The following is a 15,098-nucleotide window of genomic DNA, read 5'->3' on the forward strand; positions in this document are numbered from 1 at the left end:
ACCATAGTCTGGCACAAAATGGGCACTTACTGAATGCAGTTGCTGATAACGACAAAAGGTAACTAGATATCTAGATTACTAGAGAAGCCATGTGGCTATTGGAAAGAGCAAGGGCTTGGGAGTCAGAGGATGTGGGCTCTAATCCCAGCTTCACCACTTATCAGCTGTGTGACCTTGGGCAGGTTACTTAACTTCTCTGTGCCTCAGTTACCTCATCTGTAGAATGAGGATTAAGTCTGTGAGCCCCATATGGGACAACCTGAGTACCTTGCATCTACCCCAGAGTTTAGGAAAGTGCTTGGCACATAGTAAGTGCTTAAAAAATACCATCATTGTTATTAATAACTAATTAAATCAGAACAAGACTCTGAACAGTGCCAAATAGAACGCTAGGATGGATAGGGTATTTGTATGCGGCCCAGGGACAGAAGAAATTATTTTTGATTTCTCGATAGCCTATAGAACAAGTGTCAAATTCAGCACAAAACTGATTTTGCAAGTTTGGGAGTGGGATAAGATGACAACCAAATCTCAATTAATGAAGTATAGTTAAAAGAGCATAGGCGAGTCTGAAATATAGAAATATCAATTTCTTGAATAATCTTTAGGAGTTACTCTCTGGCATAGCCCTTAAGATACAACAGTATTCGGTCAATATAGCCTCACTGGCTTCAGGATGTAAGAGTATATATTCAGTGAGGAAGTTCTACTGTTTCTCCTATACTGTTACACTGATTACAACATGGCCTAGTGGAGAGAGCCCAGGCCTGGGTTCTAATCCCAGCTCCACTGCTTGACTGCTGTGTGACCTTGGACAAGTGACTTAATTTCTCGGTGCTTCAGTTCCCCTACCTGCAAAATGGGGATTCAACAGCTGTTCTCCCTCCTACTAAAACAGTGAGCCCCATGTGGGCCTTGATTATCTCGTATCTACCCCAGCGCTTAGTAAAGTGCTTGGCACATAGTAAGTGCTTAATTACCAACATTTTTATTATTACTAGTATTATTATTATTACTACTACTACTACTAAAATGGGCCTACTTTGAAAGCCTATAGAAGATGTAAGGAAGAAACTAACCTAAGGGTTAATAAAGGTGCTGCTTTAAATTCCCATTTTTTTGTGCTGCTTCTTCTGTAGCTCTGCCAGTTGTGATCACATACAACTTTCTATGAAGAAAATCTTATGCTAAATTAAACAATCATTCCAGATTTATAACAAATTATCCCAGATTGATGAATTCAGAGCTCAGGGTTATTATGACCCACTTCCTGTGTAAGTGACAGCCAATCCTACAGCCCTAAAATATACGTTTGGCAGAAACAGATATGAAAATAGGTTATAGTTTAGTCACAGTCAAAACACGGGCACCTGCCCCAAAACAAGATTTTGTTTGGAATTTGAGGAAAGCAAAAGCCCGAAGTCATCAAATCCATCTTGCTGGCAGGCTTAGAAAAAGAATAAAATAAAATTGTAGGACCAGAAAATTATCACCCAAAATAGCAGCCTGCAATTTTGACGCCATTGCAGATTTACTGGTCAAGACTGCTGCCTTGAATTGGGCTGGGGCCCCCTGAGGGCTTTGCAATTTCAGAGGCATCACAATCAGCTTTGGGGGATGGATTCGCCTGCTGTCATTTTAAGGATTTCCCAGAGGACCCCTCTGGTATCACTTCTTCATGCTCTCTTTACCTGTGGCTCAGAGGGATTCCAGGAAGGAGCTGGTTCTATCTGCTCCTTGGAATCCCCTGACCCCTCACTGTTATCTCAGAACCATCTTCCCCCATTGCCAGGTCGGTCACAAAAGTAGACTCTCAGTGGTATGACCGCAGACAGATGAAACTGACCCTGGACAATCTTGAAAGATTTCTTATCATGAGGATTGTTCTAGGGCATACCACTGGCATCATGGTTTGGTTTTTTGTCTTTATTACAGTATGTTAAGCACTTACTATGTACCAAGCACTGCACTTAGAAGCCCTGGGGTAAGTATAAACTAATCAGGTTGATGGCAGTCCCTGTCCCACATGGGGCTCACAGCATGAATCCCCATTCTACAGATGAGGTACCAGGCACAAGGTGACGGAGCACACAAGTGGCGGAGCAAGGAAAGAACTCGGGTCCTTCTGACTCCCGGGCCCATTCTCTATCCACTATGCCACAAAGCTCCTCAGGATGGGCAAGTATCCTCAGGCACCTGGCTAGAATGCCAACAGAAAGAACAACATAAATGGGTACCACCCTCCACAGACGTGCCTCATAAATGAAGTGTTAGTTTTCATTCAGGAGTAACTCACACTAAATTTAATGAACAATTGAAGAGGGTAGCACCTCTTCATTACATGCAAAAATAATCTGTAGCACCAAAATGCTGTTCTGAAGTTAGTATGCTTGGCATTGTAGCTGCTAAGTGGTGTAGTGTATTTATGAAGTTGATGAACTGAAAAAAAACAAAAAAGACTATTGTATTGATTCATTTACGGAGGCAGATGTATGCAGTGTCATTAAATGTACAAACAGAATGGCCATGTTGGTTCATGATGTATCACAAATTTGGTCTTAAAGATCATCTATTAGAGTCTGTTATTTTAAAGATTTGCTTCAAGAGTACCATAAACCTTGATCACATCTGTCAAAAATTTTGTAGGAATACATCACTCCATCACAGCTCTGAGAAACAAGACAGTATTCTCTAGAAACAATTTATGAAAAAGTCAGATCCATATTTCATATGTGCCACAAAAGCTCATCAGAGTAATAACCCTCCTTCTCCTGGGTGTTCTCCTACCATCTGCTGCTCTATTACTTATCTTTATTTTGCAACTAATTAACAGCATAATCTTCTAAATTCAGCAAGTTAATTATCATTATTGTGGTCTTTGCAGCATCATCAGTCCTCATGAAGTCTTGTCTCTCCACCCCCAGAGAATGTATGAAAATGAAGGAGGATGGAAGAGGGTCTGTTTCTTTAGAGTGGGCTCATTAGGTGTTTGCTGATTAGCTCGGCATGCAGAGAGGCAGGTCAGACGAATTCTGCTGAACACAAGGTTTCATGCCGGGCTCAACTAACGAAATGTAGGTTTCTGAACATTTGCCAAGCTGCCCTCTGGCAGGTCTCTCTGTACAAACCCCCTGCAGAAAACCTACTGGTTACCCTCTGTGTTCACAGATATTTCTCAGTTTGTCACAAAAGTCTTGATAAGAATGGCTCTAGAGAATGGAATTTAAAACCATTTTAAAGTAAGTCTTCCTGTTTCCCAGATGATCATCCAGAAGAGGCTGGATTTCATAATGAGAAATGTCATTCTTTAGGTGGCTGAAGACATTTTTCAGACTTTTACAGGACCCAAATTACTCTTTTTAATGGTGATCATCATTTTCTAATTAGAAAGGTGATAACTGTTTCAAAATCTAGGTTAGAAAATCCCAAAACAAAAGCTACAGATTACTTGGTGTGCAGTGGAGAGTCAGAACTCAGTGGTATCATCAATTGTCATAAATCCGGAATTGTTAAAACACCCCAAATTCTTGATCATATTTACCAAGTTTTGATGAAAGATTTTCGAGACAATCTTATGCTCCCCCTAAAATGCTTTTTAAGAGTACACACTTGCTATTCATTTTATATTCCAAGGACATTTAAGCAAAGCCATCTTGGGACCTCTCTGCTTATTTCCTCTGGTAAATTTAGTTTGGCATTAGCATATACTATCTAAAGTTAATCTATATTCAACACAGACCCTCTAGCACCAAGAACTTTTGTAACTGTTTTATCATTTCTGTGCTAAGGTAACAAAGGGCAAAAAATATTCCACAGTTTCAAAGGATGTAAAATAATTTAGACTTTTATGAAGCATTCAGCAACCCAGCACATTGTATTTGTAGCAATTGAGTGATAAATGTCCATAAGAGGAGCTGTAAAACAAAGTAGGCTTCTTGTAACAGAAAGGGTTACAAATGTTAGATTAATTAGCTGCTTCAAAGGCGACCCTTTATAATGCTTAAAAAAACCCCCAAAGTTGTTACAATAAGCCATACAATACAAATTGTGCACCATTTGTCAATTTGTAGGCACTTTAAATTGGCAATAAACCTGTAAGTTTCAGAGAATCAGACAACATTCTCTGTGGGTTAACATACAACATTTGTCTTTTAAGAATTAAGCGGAATCATAAACACACCTTGGAAGGAGTAGGAGTTAGTTCTGAAATATCTTTTCATTTTTATTTAGGTCCATTAAGATGAATAAAACATTAAGGCTCAATTTCTATGAATAATAGTTTTTAATATTCTTCTAGAACATGTTCAACCTTGAATGGAAGCTACGTTTTCATATATTTTGCTCAATTTTTTATTTCCCTCCTATGCAATAGATAATTACAATACAGTCCTTATTCTTAGTGAATATTTTAACAGTTCCAATTTATTGTTCGTGATCTTACTCAATATTCTCAATAGGAACAGAGTGTAACAATCCAAATACATTTTCATTATTTATTCAAAAAAATGAGAGGATCCTTTTACTATCTCAATTATGAACAATCACTTAAATATGGTTTATTTATATTAGCCAAGTCCTACGGAAAAATATAATTGGATTGTTAAATTCTATGCATGACAATCTTTCCACATCACAACCTACTGAAATTTGTGTCTCCTTAATAGAGATTACTTTTCCTACTTTACCTTGCTAGTATTTCATATTATAGCGAGTTTCTTTCGGATTATTATCAATCTAATTTTTTAGTTAACCAAAGCCATTGTCATTTGTGAGATCTTATCTTTCCTTTGCTAGAGGATTAGATGTAACTAAAATCTTCTGATAAAGAAAGATTCTATGCTTATGTCTTTTTCCCAAAGGGAGAGAAGGTTTAAAAAACACCACCACGTGGCTTAGTGGTAAGAGCACAGGCTTGGGAGTCAGAGGATGTAGGTTCTATTTCCATCTCCACCACCTGTCTGCTGTGTGACCTTCGGCAAGCCGCTTAACTTCTCGGTGCCCCAGTTACCTCATCTGTAAAATGGGGATTAAGACTGGGAGCTCCAGATGGGACAACCTGATTACCTTGTATCTACCCCAGTGCTTAGAACAGTGCTTGGCACACAGTAAGTGCTTAAATGCCATTATTATTATTAATAAAAAAAATCCACTCTACCAAATAAGACTTTCAGCTTAAATAAGAAAAATAAAAGCTTTTATATTTAAACCCTTGGCTTTGCTCCACTGCCTTCTAAAAATGAATGACAGCAAATACTTTCATGAGTGGCATATATTTTGCTCAAAGAAATTTTTTTCCCTAGTGATAAAAGGACCTCTGAAAATGAATACAAAATTGCCATTTGCTTTTTTTTCCATTTAGTAAAATTATGAAACTGCCATGTTTTGAAAGCATTCTGGTTTCTCCCTAGATACACACTGTTTGCTAATCAACCAGTTGTTGACTTTTCCACTATTCAACTATGAAGCGTGCCCTGCTCTGTAGCTTCTCTAATATTATTATATTACTCCCACTGCAGCAACCAGAACTGCATGCAATATTCCAGGTGCAGCCAACCATGGTTTTACACAAGTGGCAGAACTATGCTTTTGTTTTATATATGCAGAAGATCCTCTCCAAAAGAGTCATGCACTAATGCAGTCTCACCATGAGCAGCGTCTACCATGTTCTTCCTGATATCCAATCAATCGTATTGACTGAGTGCCTACTCAGTGTAGAGCATCCAGAACCATGTTAGCCATCTGGTGTGCCGATGCACACTGGATGGGAATTGGAAGTGAATAAAGAGATTCTTTCCTGAATTACAATTGTAATTGCCAAAAATCAAAATTTAGTTGGAATTATTTTTCCTTAAAATGCACTAGTTCACTCAAAACCACCCCCCCCACCCCTGCAAAAAAAAACAAAAACAAAAAAACACACCACACTTTTCTGCCCATTCAGTTTTAAAAAGATTTTCCTACAGTCTGTCCTCACCAGTACAACACCGACTACCCAGAGGAATTTAATGGCATCTGCAGAGTTAGAGTAATTCACTGTGCATTCCTGCTTCCAAATCAGTTATGAAAATATTAACCTGGAACCATTCCTAGTACCACATCATTACTGACCTCTTCAGAAACTCCATCATCAGTGATATTTGAGCGCTTATTATGTGCAAAGCACTGAACTAAGCACTTTGGAGAGTACAATACAACAGAAGTAGTAGAATTACTACTGATTAATCAAAATAATTCTATAAGCCTCTGAGCCATTTCCTTTGCAACCTGAAAGCAACTATTATAAGATCATCAAGTAATTATCACTGATTACCTAGCTGGCTTTTAAGTTCCTTGAAGGCAGGGAACACATCTATTAACTACCATACTCTCCTAATAGTGTACTGTACTCTCCTAAAGTGTTCTGAGATTAATTTTACAGTAAATGTTGACTTTGATATATTTGAACAGCCTTTCATTATCAGCTTTGAAAGTGATACCACCCACTCCTTTTAAGCCATCTTAATATTGTGTTTAGACTCTGTACGAGCCACCCTAGTCTCCACCCTTGGGGTAAGTTTTTCATTTTATTTTTAAGAAGGATTTACTTTGCTGATCTCTTATGTTAATGTATACAGACAATTTGGGGACTACTGCCTACAGGTTGGCTGAGGGACTAAAACTGCCATTTCACGAAACACGAATCCTCTTCATTTCCTATTCCATACACACTCTGCTAATATGGTGATCCTGGGTCTACAATTCAAGTTACGTTTTCGTGCAATCTAGCTTAAGTCAAGCATTTGAAGCCCAAAGCTGTTTACATGAACCACTCAGGGTTCAAGATCATTTGGATTCAAGATCCAAATGAACTTCATAGAATGAACAAAAGTTTCACTCACCATTTTAGCCTCTGACTGCACTGGTTGTGGGGAAGAAGGCCCTGGGATTCCCGGAATACTAGGCACCATGGTGACTGGTCTAACAATCTGGGCAAAGATGAAAAAAAGTTTTCAGCTGAACTCAAAATTGCAGTAGTATAAGTTTGAGCACACCTCTGAGATCCTAGTAATTAGATTTTTGTTCAGTACTTTTAGGCATCTTGAATTATATTTGCCCAGTAGGCTGACTTTGCAGAAATATCACAAGTGAAGGTTTTAAAAAATATATTATTAAAAATAAATTATAAAGTTGAAGGCATATATATTTATCATTTATTTTTAATATTTTTTCTTAAACCTTCAGTTTATTTGTGGTATTTCTACAAAGTCAAACTACTATATATTCATTCAATCGTATTTAATGAGCACTTATTTTGTGCAGAGCAGTGTACTAAGTGCTTATCTGCCTTCAACTTGATCCTCTTCACATATGAGCAGCCAAAACCTTTCAGGGTTTGGCATCCTGGACTTGAGTTCATGCTCCCTGATGTCCAAAATGTATCTTCTTTCCATTCCTCCTTCTGAACCTCTACATTTCCTGAAGGAATTGAGCCAAGGCACCTCACAAATAAATACTCTCCTATCTTTACATCTGTACTGCTTTAAATTCTAAAGTATCATTTTGGTTTTTTAAAAAAATGAATAAATAAAAAGAGAAATACTCCACTTTCACATGAGGAACCTGAAGACTGTGGAAATGGAAGTCACAGTTCCTTCAGTGAGTGTGGATTTCCTTAGAGCCCACTAGTGCACCCAATCCTGAATGTTCCATTTTCAGAGAAGCAAATAAAGAGATCAAGTAAACTATGGTGGCTTTTGTGAGACAGTTCTATTGAACACAGGGCCAACAGCCAGCAGATGATGATGGCATAGAACCAGGTTTCTGGCATCAGAGTAGCTACTCAGGTATGAAATCAAATGACTTATGTCATTAAGAAACCAGAACTAGCTAAGTAGTTCTATATCCATCTGTATAAGGTTTAAGGAGGTTATCGAGGCTCATGCAAGTTAGCAGAGGCTCAAGAGCTACCAATTAGGTCACATATAGAGACAGCATTCTTTTTACAGAGTCTAGCTCTAACTCTGTTGAAGGCCTACAAAATCCACATTAAAAAAAAAATCTGGCCTACGCCTGCCTCATTTTCTAAGGATTTACAAGTTACATGCAGCCAGATCTCGGGTTACAAATTCCTATAAAAGAAGCGCTAGTAAGCCATTTTATTGTACTGTATGAAACACTGGAAGAAATGCTGAGCTACTTCAAATTTTAAAATTTATACTATATATATCTGGTTAGATATGAATGAAATCAATCTTCACACATTTAAAATATTGCTTCCATAATGATGGGAATATAGCATTTGCTCCTTACAGGCCCTAGAGCAATCACAGTAATGATTTTTATCACCTTTATGATAAAAATGCATGATATTTTGTGGATTTTTAATTTCAGTTTTATTACTTGGTATCCTGGAATTACTTGATAAAACTTTCAAAATATTGTATAATTAAAAGCCTATCTTACGCTACATAAGAGGAAAATATGATACAATAACAATCACCCTGATTAGGAAAGAAAATTCCACAGGCCTAAACCCTTACAACACTAGAGACCACTCAAGAGTATTGAACTCCTTCACAAAAACCATTCGAGTTGAATTGCTACATACTGGAAAACATTTATAGCAATGATGAATGAGGTACTCATGATATCAATTAAAAAAAAAAAGACTCAAAAAATCCCTTTTCAGTTATCAGTGTTGCTGGCTAGAAATTTTGTAAAAAAGCAACAGTGGTTCAATTTCAAACTTACTGGAACTGCAGCAGGGACATGCACATTAGAGTTTGTGATTGAGGCAGGAATAGCAACGGGCATGGTCTGTCCATTAGGAAGATGTAACAGCAGAGGAAAAGGTCCTGGTACAGGACTAAGAAAAACAAAATGATGGAGGGGATTTAAGGAAAAGGGGAGGGAAAGAGGAAAAATAAAATGAGATAATGCCAATCATTTCTTTAATACAGGTAGCAGCAAAGGTCTTCACACTTTTTCAGATGAAAACAATCCTAAGCAACCCAACCTTTACAACTAAGTTCCTATACTGCAAATAACACCTAGGATATTCAAATGATATTTTATTGCCATTGTTCTTGTCTGTCCATCTCCCCCGATTAGACTGTAAGCCCGTCAAACGGCAGGGACTGTCTCTATCTGTTGCCGACTTGTTCATCCCAAGCGCTTAGTACAGTGCTCTGCACATAGTAAGCGCTCAATAAATACTATTGAATGAAATGAGACTGTTTCATCTTAAATTCAAATTAGTTTGTGAGAACAACTGGGGGTATGGAGGGTGGGGGGTGGGGAGAGAACAGAGTATGGCTCCATTGTGAAATGGTATTAATTTTTGGAGCAAGGTTGCTTAATGCAAAGAGCACAAGCCTGGGAGTCAGAGGACCTAGGTTCCAATCCTGGCTCTGCCACATGCCTGCTCTGGAACCTCAGGCAAGTCATTTAACTTCTCTGTGTCTCAGTTACCTCATCTGCAAAATGGGGATTCAATACCTGTTCCTCCTCCTACTTAGAATGTGGGCCCTGTGTGGGACAGGGGCTGTGTCTGACTTGATTACCCTGCACCTTCCCCACCTTGTACAACAGTGCTTGAGTCATAGTAAGCACCTAAATATCACAGTTATTATTAAATGTCTTCAAAGAACAGATACGGCTTGTGTGCAACGTTACACAATCTTCACTGTGTAACTGCTGACCTAAAATACCCTGGCAATGCAATACATAGTTATACTGTACACTTAACAGGTCTTTAGAGAGCTTTCCCCAAGTGCTTTATCCAATGCGCTGCACTCAGTAATGGAGTTTTCATTACGAATAACAGGTAGGTTTTGAAACCTCAGTGCTGAGAATCTGAGTAAAGGAGTTGATTTTAGTGTCGGTGCTTTGTGCAATGTGACTTATACTCTCTTTTCTGCCATTTCTGCTGGAGTATAAAGTGCAACAATTAAGTACAACCCCAACACGCAGAACTGGGAGTAGAACCTAGGTCTCCCGATTCCCACGGCAGCATTCTTTCCACCGGGCTACAGTATATCCACTCAGTAGGCACGCCAATAAACGCCGTTACTGCAACTAGACGGGGCTCTACAGTAGGAGTATCAACATGGTGCTCTCGAGTGGAAGAATTTCCTGTAAACAGATGTTTGGGGGTGAACACACTCTCAAGTATAGGAATATGTTCTCTTGACCCTCTCCTAAAGATGTTTTCTGTAGTCTTTCCAGTTTTAATCTTTCCCTCCATGTTTGTGACATGTTTAAGTTGTGACACTAAGAACTGCACTACTTTAATTTACTTCCAGTTAAGAAACTTACCCCCCGAAAACATCCGAGCCTAGGAGTTTATCATTCTATGAGTTAGATGAACAGGAAATTGCTCCACAGTCAAGGAGTGGGAAACACGGTGGAAAACAAAACCAACTAATCAAACAAATAATCAATCCATCGACCACTAACCAATTTGATTAATTTACTTACACTATCGGTCTGTTGGAAGATGGAGCCTGGGTGATGACAGTACTTGAAGTTGGAGATGGTACTGCCTGCTGAATGATGACACTTGAGTCAGAACTTGTAAGCAACACATTTGGAACCTGGAGCGAGGCTGGACGAACTATAGTCGATGTAGGCTGTGAAGTCTGTGGCAACGATACTTCCTAATTGAGAAAAGGAAAACAAGATGTCTTTAAGTATGACCAAAAGCCACAATAACATTCAGCCATGAAAGTGATTTGAAAAAAATGAGAAGTTTTAAGCCAAGTAGAAAAATGCGAAATACATCTAAAAAAGCCAACAGGAGGGCATCATGTGTACAGATTGTAACAGAAACTTAATGGATCAGAACTCATAAGACATTTCATTTTCAGAGCACTGGGCAACATATCTTAATCTTTTGAAGTGTAAAATATCTTAGATTCAAAATTGAAAATTGAGTGCTAAGCATATCTCATTATTTAACTGTAGCTACCTGCCTGGTTATGATCAGCTCACACCTCTAAGATGTGAATGAAGTCAGGTCCAAAGTCTGGCTGGAAACAAATCAAAATTTTAGTAAAATGATACAATCCACAGCCTCCCCAGGCCACTCAATCTTTATAAAATATTTAAGACTACTTCTAAAATCCCTCTTTATTTATAATTGTAGCAGCATGGCCTAGTGGAAAGAGCACAGCCTTGGGAGTGTCAGAGGCCTAGGTTCTAATCCTGGCTCTCTCAACTTATTGCTGCGTGACCTTGGGCAAGCCATTTCACTTTCTGTGCCTCAGTTTCCTCAACTGTAAAATGGGGGTTAAATCCTACTCCCTCCCACTTAGACTGTGAGCCCCATGTGGGACAGGAACTGTGTCCAACCCGACTGATTTGTAGCTACCCGAGTGCTTAAAACAGCGCCTGACCCACAGTAAGCAAATACAATTAAAGTAATGATAATAAATATCTTTATTGATAACAAAGACTGCTGAAGATAAGCAGTACAGACAGAAGGGTTTTAAGACAGATTTTTCTTATTATTAGCAGGTGACAGGTCCAGGTATTCTGGGAGAGGGACTGGCTTTTTGGTGATTTGGGTTAAAGTTTCCACTACCTCAGGGCAGAACAGAACTCTTCTAGTAGCAGAGCAAAGGGAAAAGACTTCATTGACCCTGGTGTTTAATGGTACGGTTTTCTATGCCCGTTCTCCCTGAGATCCAGCCACAATAGATCTGCAGGTTTTAATAGATACCTTTCTAACCAAGCTCTATCAGGTGTAAAAAACGCTAGTGTGGGTTCATTTGGGGCTATTTTGTCCTAAACTCCCTTTACCAGTTTCTTCCCAAATAAACATCTCTGGGAGGAGAAGTCAGTACCCAAATGCTTAAGTGATGCAGAAGTGGTAGTAGGAGGGGAAAGCTAGAGTGAGAAGATGAGCAATTGATCAGAATAAGCTTCCTGGTAGAAGTGTGATTTCAGAAGGCCTTTGAAGATGGAGAGAGCAGTGGTCAGTCAGATGTACAGGGGGAAAGAAGTGAGCAAGAGGCTGACGGCAAGAAAGAGCAAGGCAGTGAGTCGGTGGACATGCAGTGGGAACTTACGGAGTTAGTGAGCTTATGTTTTGGAGATGGAGGACAATCTCAAGCTACACAGTTGGGGAGTGAGCTTTTCCTCAGTTTGAAAAACATCAATTTCTAACCTTTTCATCACTGGTAGTGGACTCTGGATGAGGTAAAGGACTATCTTGGTGAGTTGTCTCCACAGCAGAAGGCTCTTCAATTTTGTTTCTTATGATTGGTGTTGCAAGAGGGGATAGATCCAGAGGCATCTAAATGGTAAACATACAGTTAATTGCTCAGATAAGCCAATAAATTCCACAGGCCAAGCCACAAAACCAAACTAACAAGGCAGGCAACCAGTTCAACTCCTGTTCAGTTAGCAGATTTCTTAACTTCATGGAAGTTCAACATACTTTTTTAATGTCATCTTCTGAAGCCTTTTTGAATTCATTTTCGAATGGACTTGCTAGTTCATTGAACAAACCCACTTCTTCACAGTTCTTCAAGAATCGAGTTGGAGTTGGTGTCTGATCTGAAATTAAATGTAAAGAGTATTTATACACTGCTGTCAAATGTCACATTGGTTATTTTAATGTGGCTGAGTTACACTAAAACAGCACTGCTGGTTTTCAGTTCCTTAGCTTTTCTGTGGAAAACATTTTACCTTTAGATGAAATAGTTGTTTCCTCCGATTTTAAAAAATACAGATTTAGGATCAGTTCTCCAATTCCACAATTGAGGTTGTTCTACTTTGTATTTTATTCAGTAACTATAATTTCTATTGTAATCTGATATCTTCTATATTAGTTTGAAATCAACTTAAAAAAAAAAAAAAAGAAAATGCAGCTAGTGCCTTGTTCACCAACTGAACGCATTACTTGGGGGAGAGGGCTAGGAATGATATAAATAACATTATCTTCCCTCATCATCCCCTTCCAAATTTTCATCACTGTAGTATAAGAACAACTTTGCAAAAATGTCAAAAATAAAAGTTTAGCAGGCAAGTCGCAGTGTCAGGTGTCAATACCTTTTAAAAAGAAAAGAAAAAAAATCCCCAGGAGAAAAGGTATTCAAATTTTTAAAATAGGTGCTCAGCACATATTTACACAACTGCTCAATTTACTTTTAAAAGTTAAGCCAAGAGCTGCTGGGTTCAGTGTTACTTCAGTGTTGCTGGGCAGACTTGGAACTAAGATCTGCACTATAAATGTCTGAGTCAAGTGTATGTATTAACACTGTGGCAGGTAGAAATCACATTATTGGTTAAAAGTAATTTTTTTGCATAAAAATTAGAGTGATTTGAAAATTTACTAGCATTCAAATGTTATGCAATCCCTTGAATTTTCTGTTGGGGTTCATAAAACCATGTTCTTACCACCTATTTTCCAAATGTTTAATGCTTACTACAGTGCCTGCCACATAAGCGCTTAAATACCATTAAAAAAATAGTATCCTGATGCATTATACGGTTTCCATAAGGTTACTCTCAATTTTAGGCATCAGTCCAAATTCATAGTTTAGTCACGCTGGTAAAAGGTTAGTGACAAAAATGCCAGGAGTTGCTGTTTCTGAATATATTCATTTATTGCCAAGAAAAAAGATAACTCCAGGAAAGAAAAAAAACACCACTTAACGTGAAAATTTCACCCCCCAAAAACGCCAAGACCTTACTTCAAAATTAACTTTTCTAACAAAACAAAACTGTGACTGCGAATGAACTGAAGGATCTGTAATATCTGGGAGGTGGATTTTCACGCTTTCCCAGTTGGGGTACAACTTGGATATGATATACAATATATGGAAATAATTTCTTTAAAAATAAATAAATAGTTGCATTTCTCTCTCCAGGCTAGCAGCAGTCAAGGGAGTGGACAAAGGGTTCTAAAAACAAAGGAGTCTAAAACTGTTCATCTGTTGCAAGAACTCAGCACCTGTTACTTTAATAACTGGTGCATTTCGTAGAAAAAGGTAAATCGAAGAATACTTTCAAGCTTATAAATCCTCTTTTTCCTCTCCCAGTTTCGGTTATTCCAAGTACAGGTACAGAACCCAATAACCTTTGTGTTCGTCTCGATCCCTCATTCTCCCAAGCACACTGCATGTTACTCTACAGGATTCTGAATGTGTTCTCTCATTGATCTTCTTTTGGCTAATTCACTCAGTAAACAACTCCATACATGTAAACAGGTTCTTTAAAAAGACATCAATAAGATTGCAATTATTACTTCTTAGATTTATTCCCACTCAAATCTTCCTTTAGATTTTTATGAAGTCTGAATAAACCGTTAATGGAAAAATATTTCTAGTTTGTTATATTAAGCAGGTATGATTAGAGTACTTAAATTTGTCTCCATGGAAAACCTGGAATTTGAAGTTCCATGTAAAGAGTCCCAAACCAAAGTTTTAATAGCTCCACTGATGATGGCCTTCAGGATTCAGAGCTGTCAGATAAGTTTTTTTTTTTTTGCTAACCCTAACTTTAAGAGCAGTGTACAGCTCCGTAGTCATACAAATGGTAAAAAGGGTCAAAAACCATTGGAAGTGACAATTCCTGAAAACCCCTGAAGTTGAATCAGTTAGAACCAATATTTCAACAATGTGAGTTCAATTAACCTCTACAATACTGACATCGGAATCTGAATTAAAATGCATATACAGCATATAGAAGTGAAAATATAATGGGCATAGAATATATGTTGCAAACATTCATTGTAAATTATTTGGAATTCTCTTTAGATTCCAACTTGTTACATGATTATAGAGAAAATACACAATTGGTGCACATTCCAGGAGAAAGATGCATATAAGCTATTAATAAAAGTATATACTAACCAGCCACAATGACACTGTCATTACGAGCTGGACCAAATTTCAGTGTCATCTCATGTTTATGTTTATGGACAGCCAAATGATCCTCGTTGGTAAAACGCTGTGGCAAAAAGTTTTAAAATACAGTTAAAATTTTCAATTTGATCAGAGTGAATAATATGATCTGGAAAGTTATTTCCACAACATGTAAAGACACCATTAACAGTGAAGAAGCAATTTATTTTAATTCCCCAAGACTCCATTACTGTTAGCACTGGCTGC

General features: G+C 38.1%; 1 protein-coding gene across 6 annotated transcripts in view; it reads right to left on the reverse strand.

The window, feature by feature from the left end:
* Positions 1-15,098, reverse strand: part of ATF2 (activating transcription factor 2) — a 46,872-nt gene that overhangs the window by 15,878 nt on the left and 15,896 nt on the right. For 4 of the 6 annotated variants that reach the window (XM_029071713.1, XM_016228188.2, XM_007671263.2 and 1 more), the window contains 6 exons: positions 14,841-14,937; positions 12,422-12,540; positions 12,149-12,277; positions 10,459-10,637; positions 8,731-8,845; positions 6,879-6,965 (listed from right to left, as the gene is read on the reverse strand). In XM_029071713.1, coding sequence (XP_028927546.1) covers positions 6,879-6,965; positions 8,731-8,845; positions 10,459-10,637; positions 12,149-12,277; positions 12,422-12,540; positions 14,841-14,937 — 726 coding nt within the window. The remainder of the gene's footprint in view (positions 1-6,878; positions 6,966-8,730; positions 8,846-10,458; positions 10,638-12,148; positions 12,278-12,421; positions 12,541-14,840; positions 14,938-15,098) is intronic. The other 2 variants (XM_039913000.1, XM_039912999.1) reach the window with 1 other exon arrangement.

Source organism: Ornithorhynchus anatinus, chromosome 9 (assembly GCF_004115215.2).
Source record: "Ornithorhynchus anatinus isolate Pmale09 chromosome 9, mOrnAna1.pri.v4, whole genome shotgun sequence".
NCBI lineage: Eukaryota > Metazoa > Chordata > Mammalia > Monotremata > Ornithorhynchidae > Ornithorhynchus > Ornithorhynchus anatinus.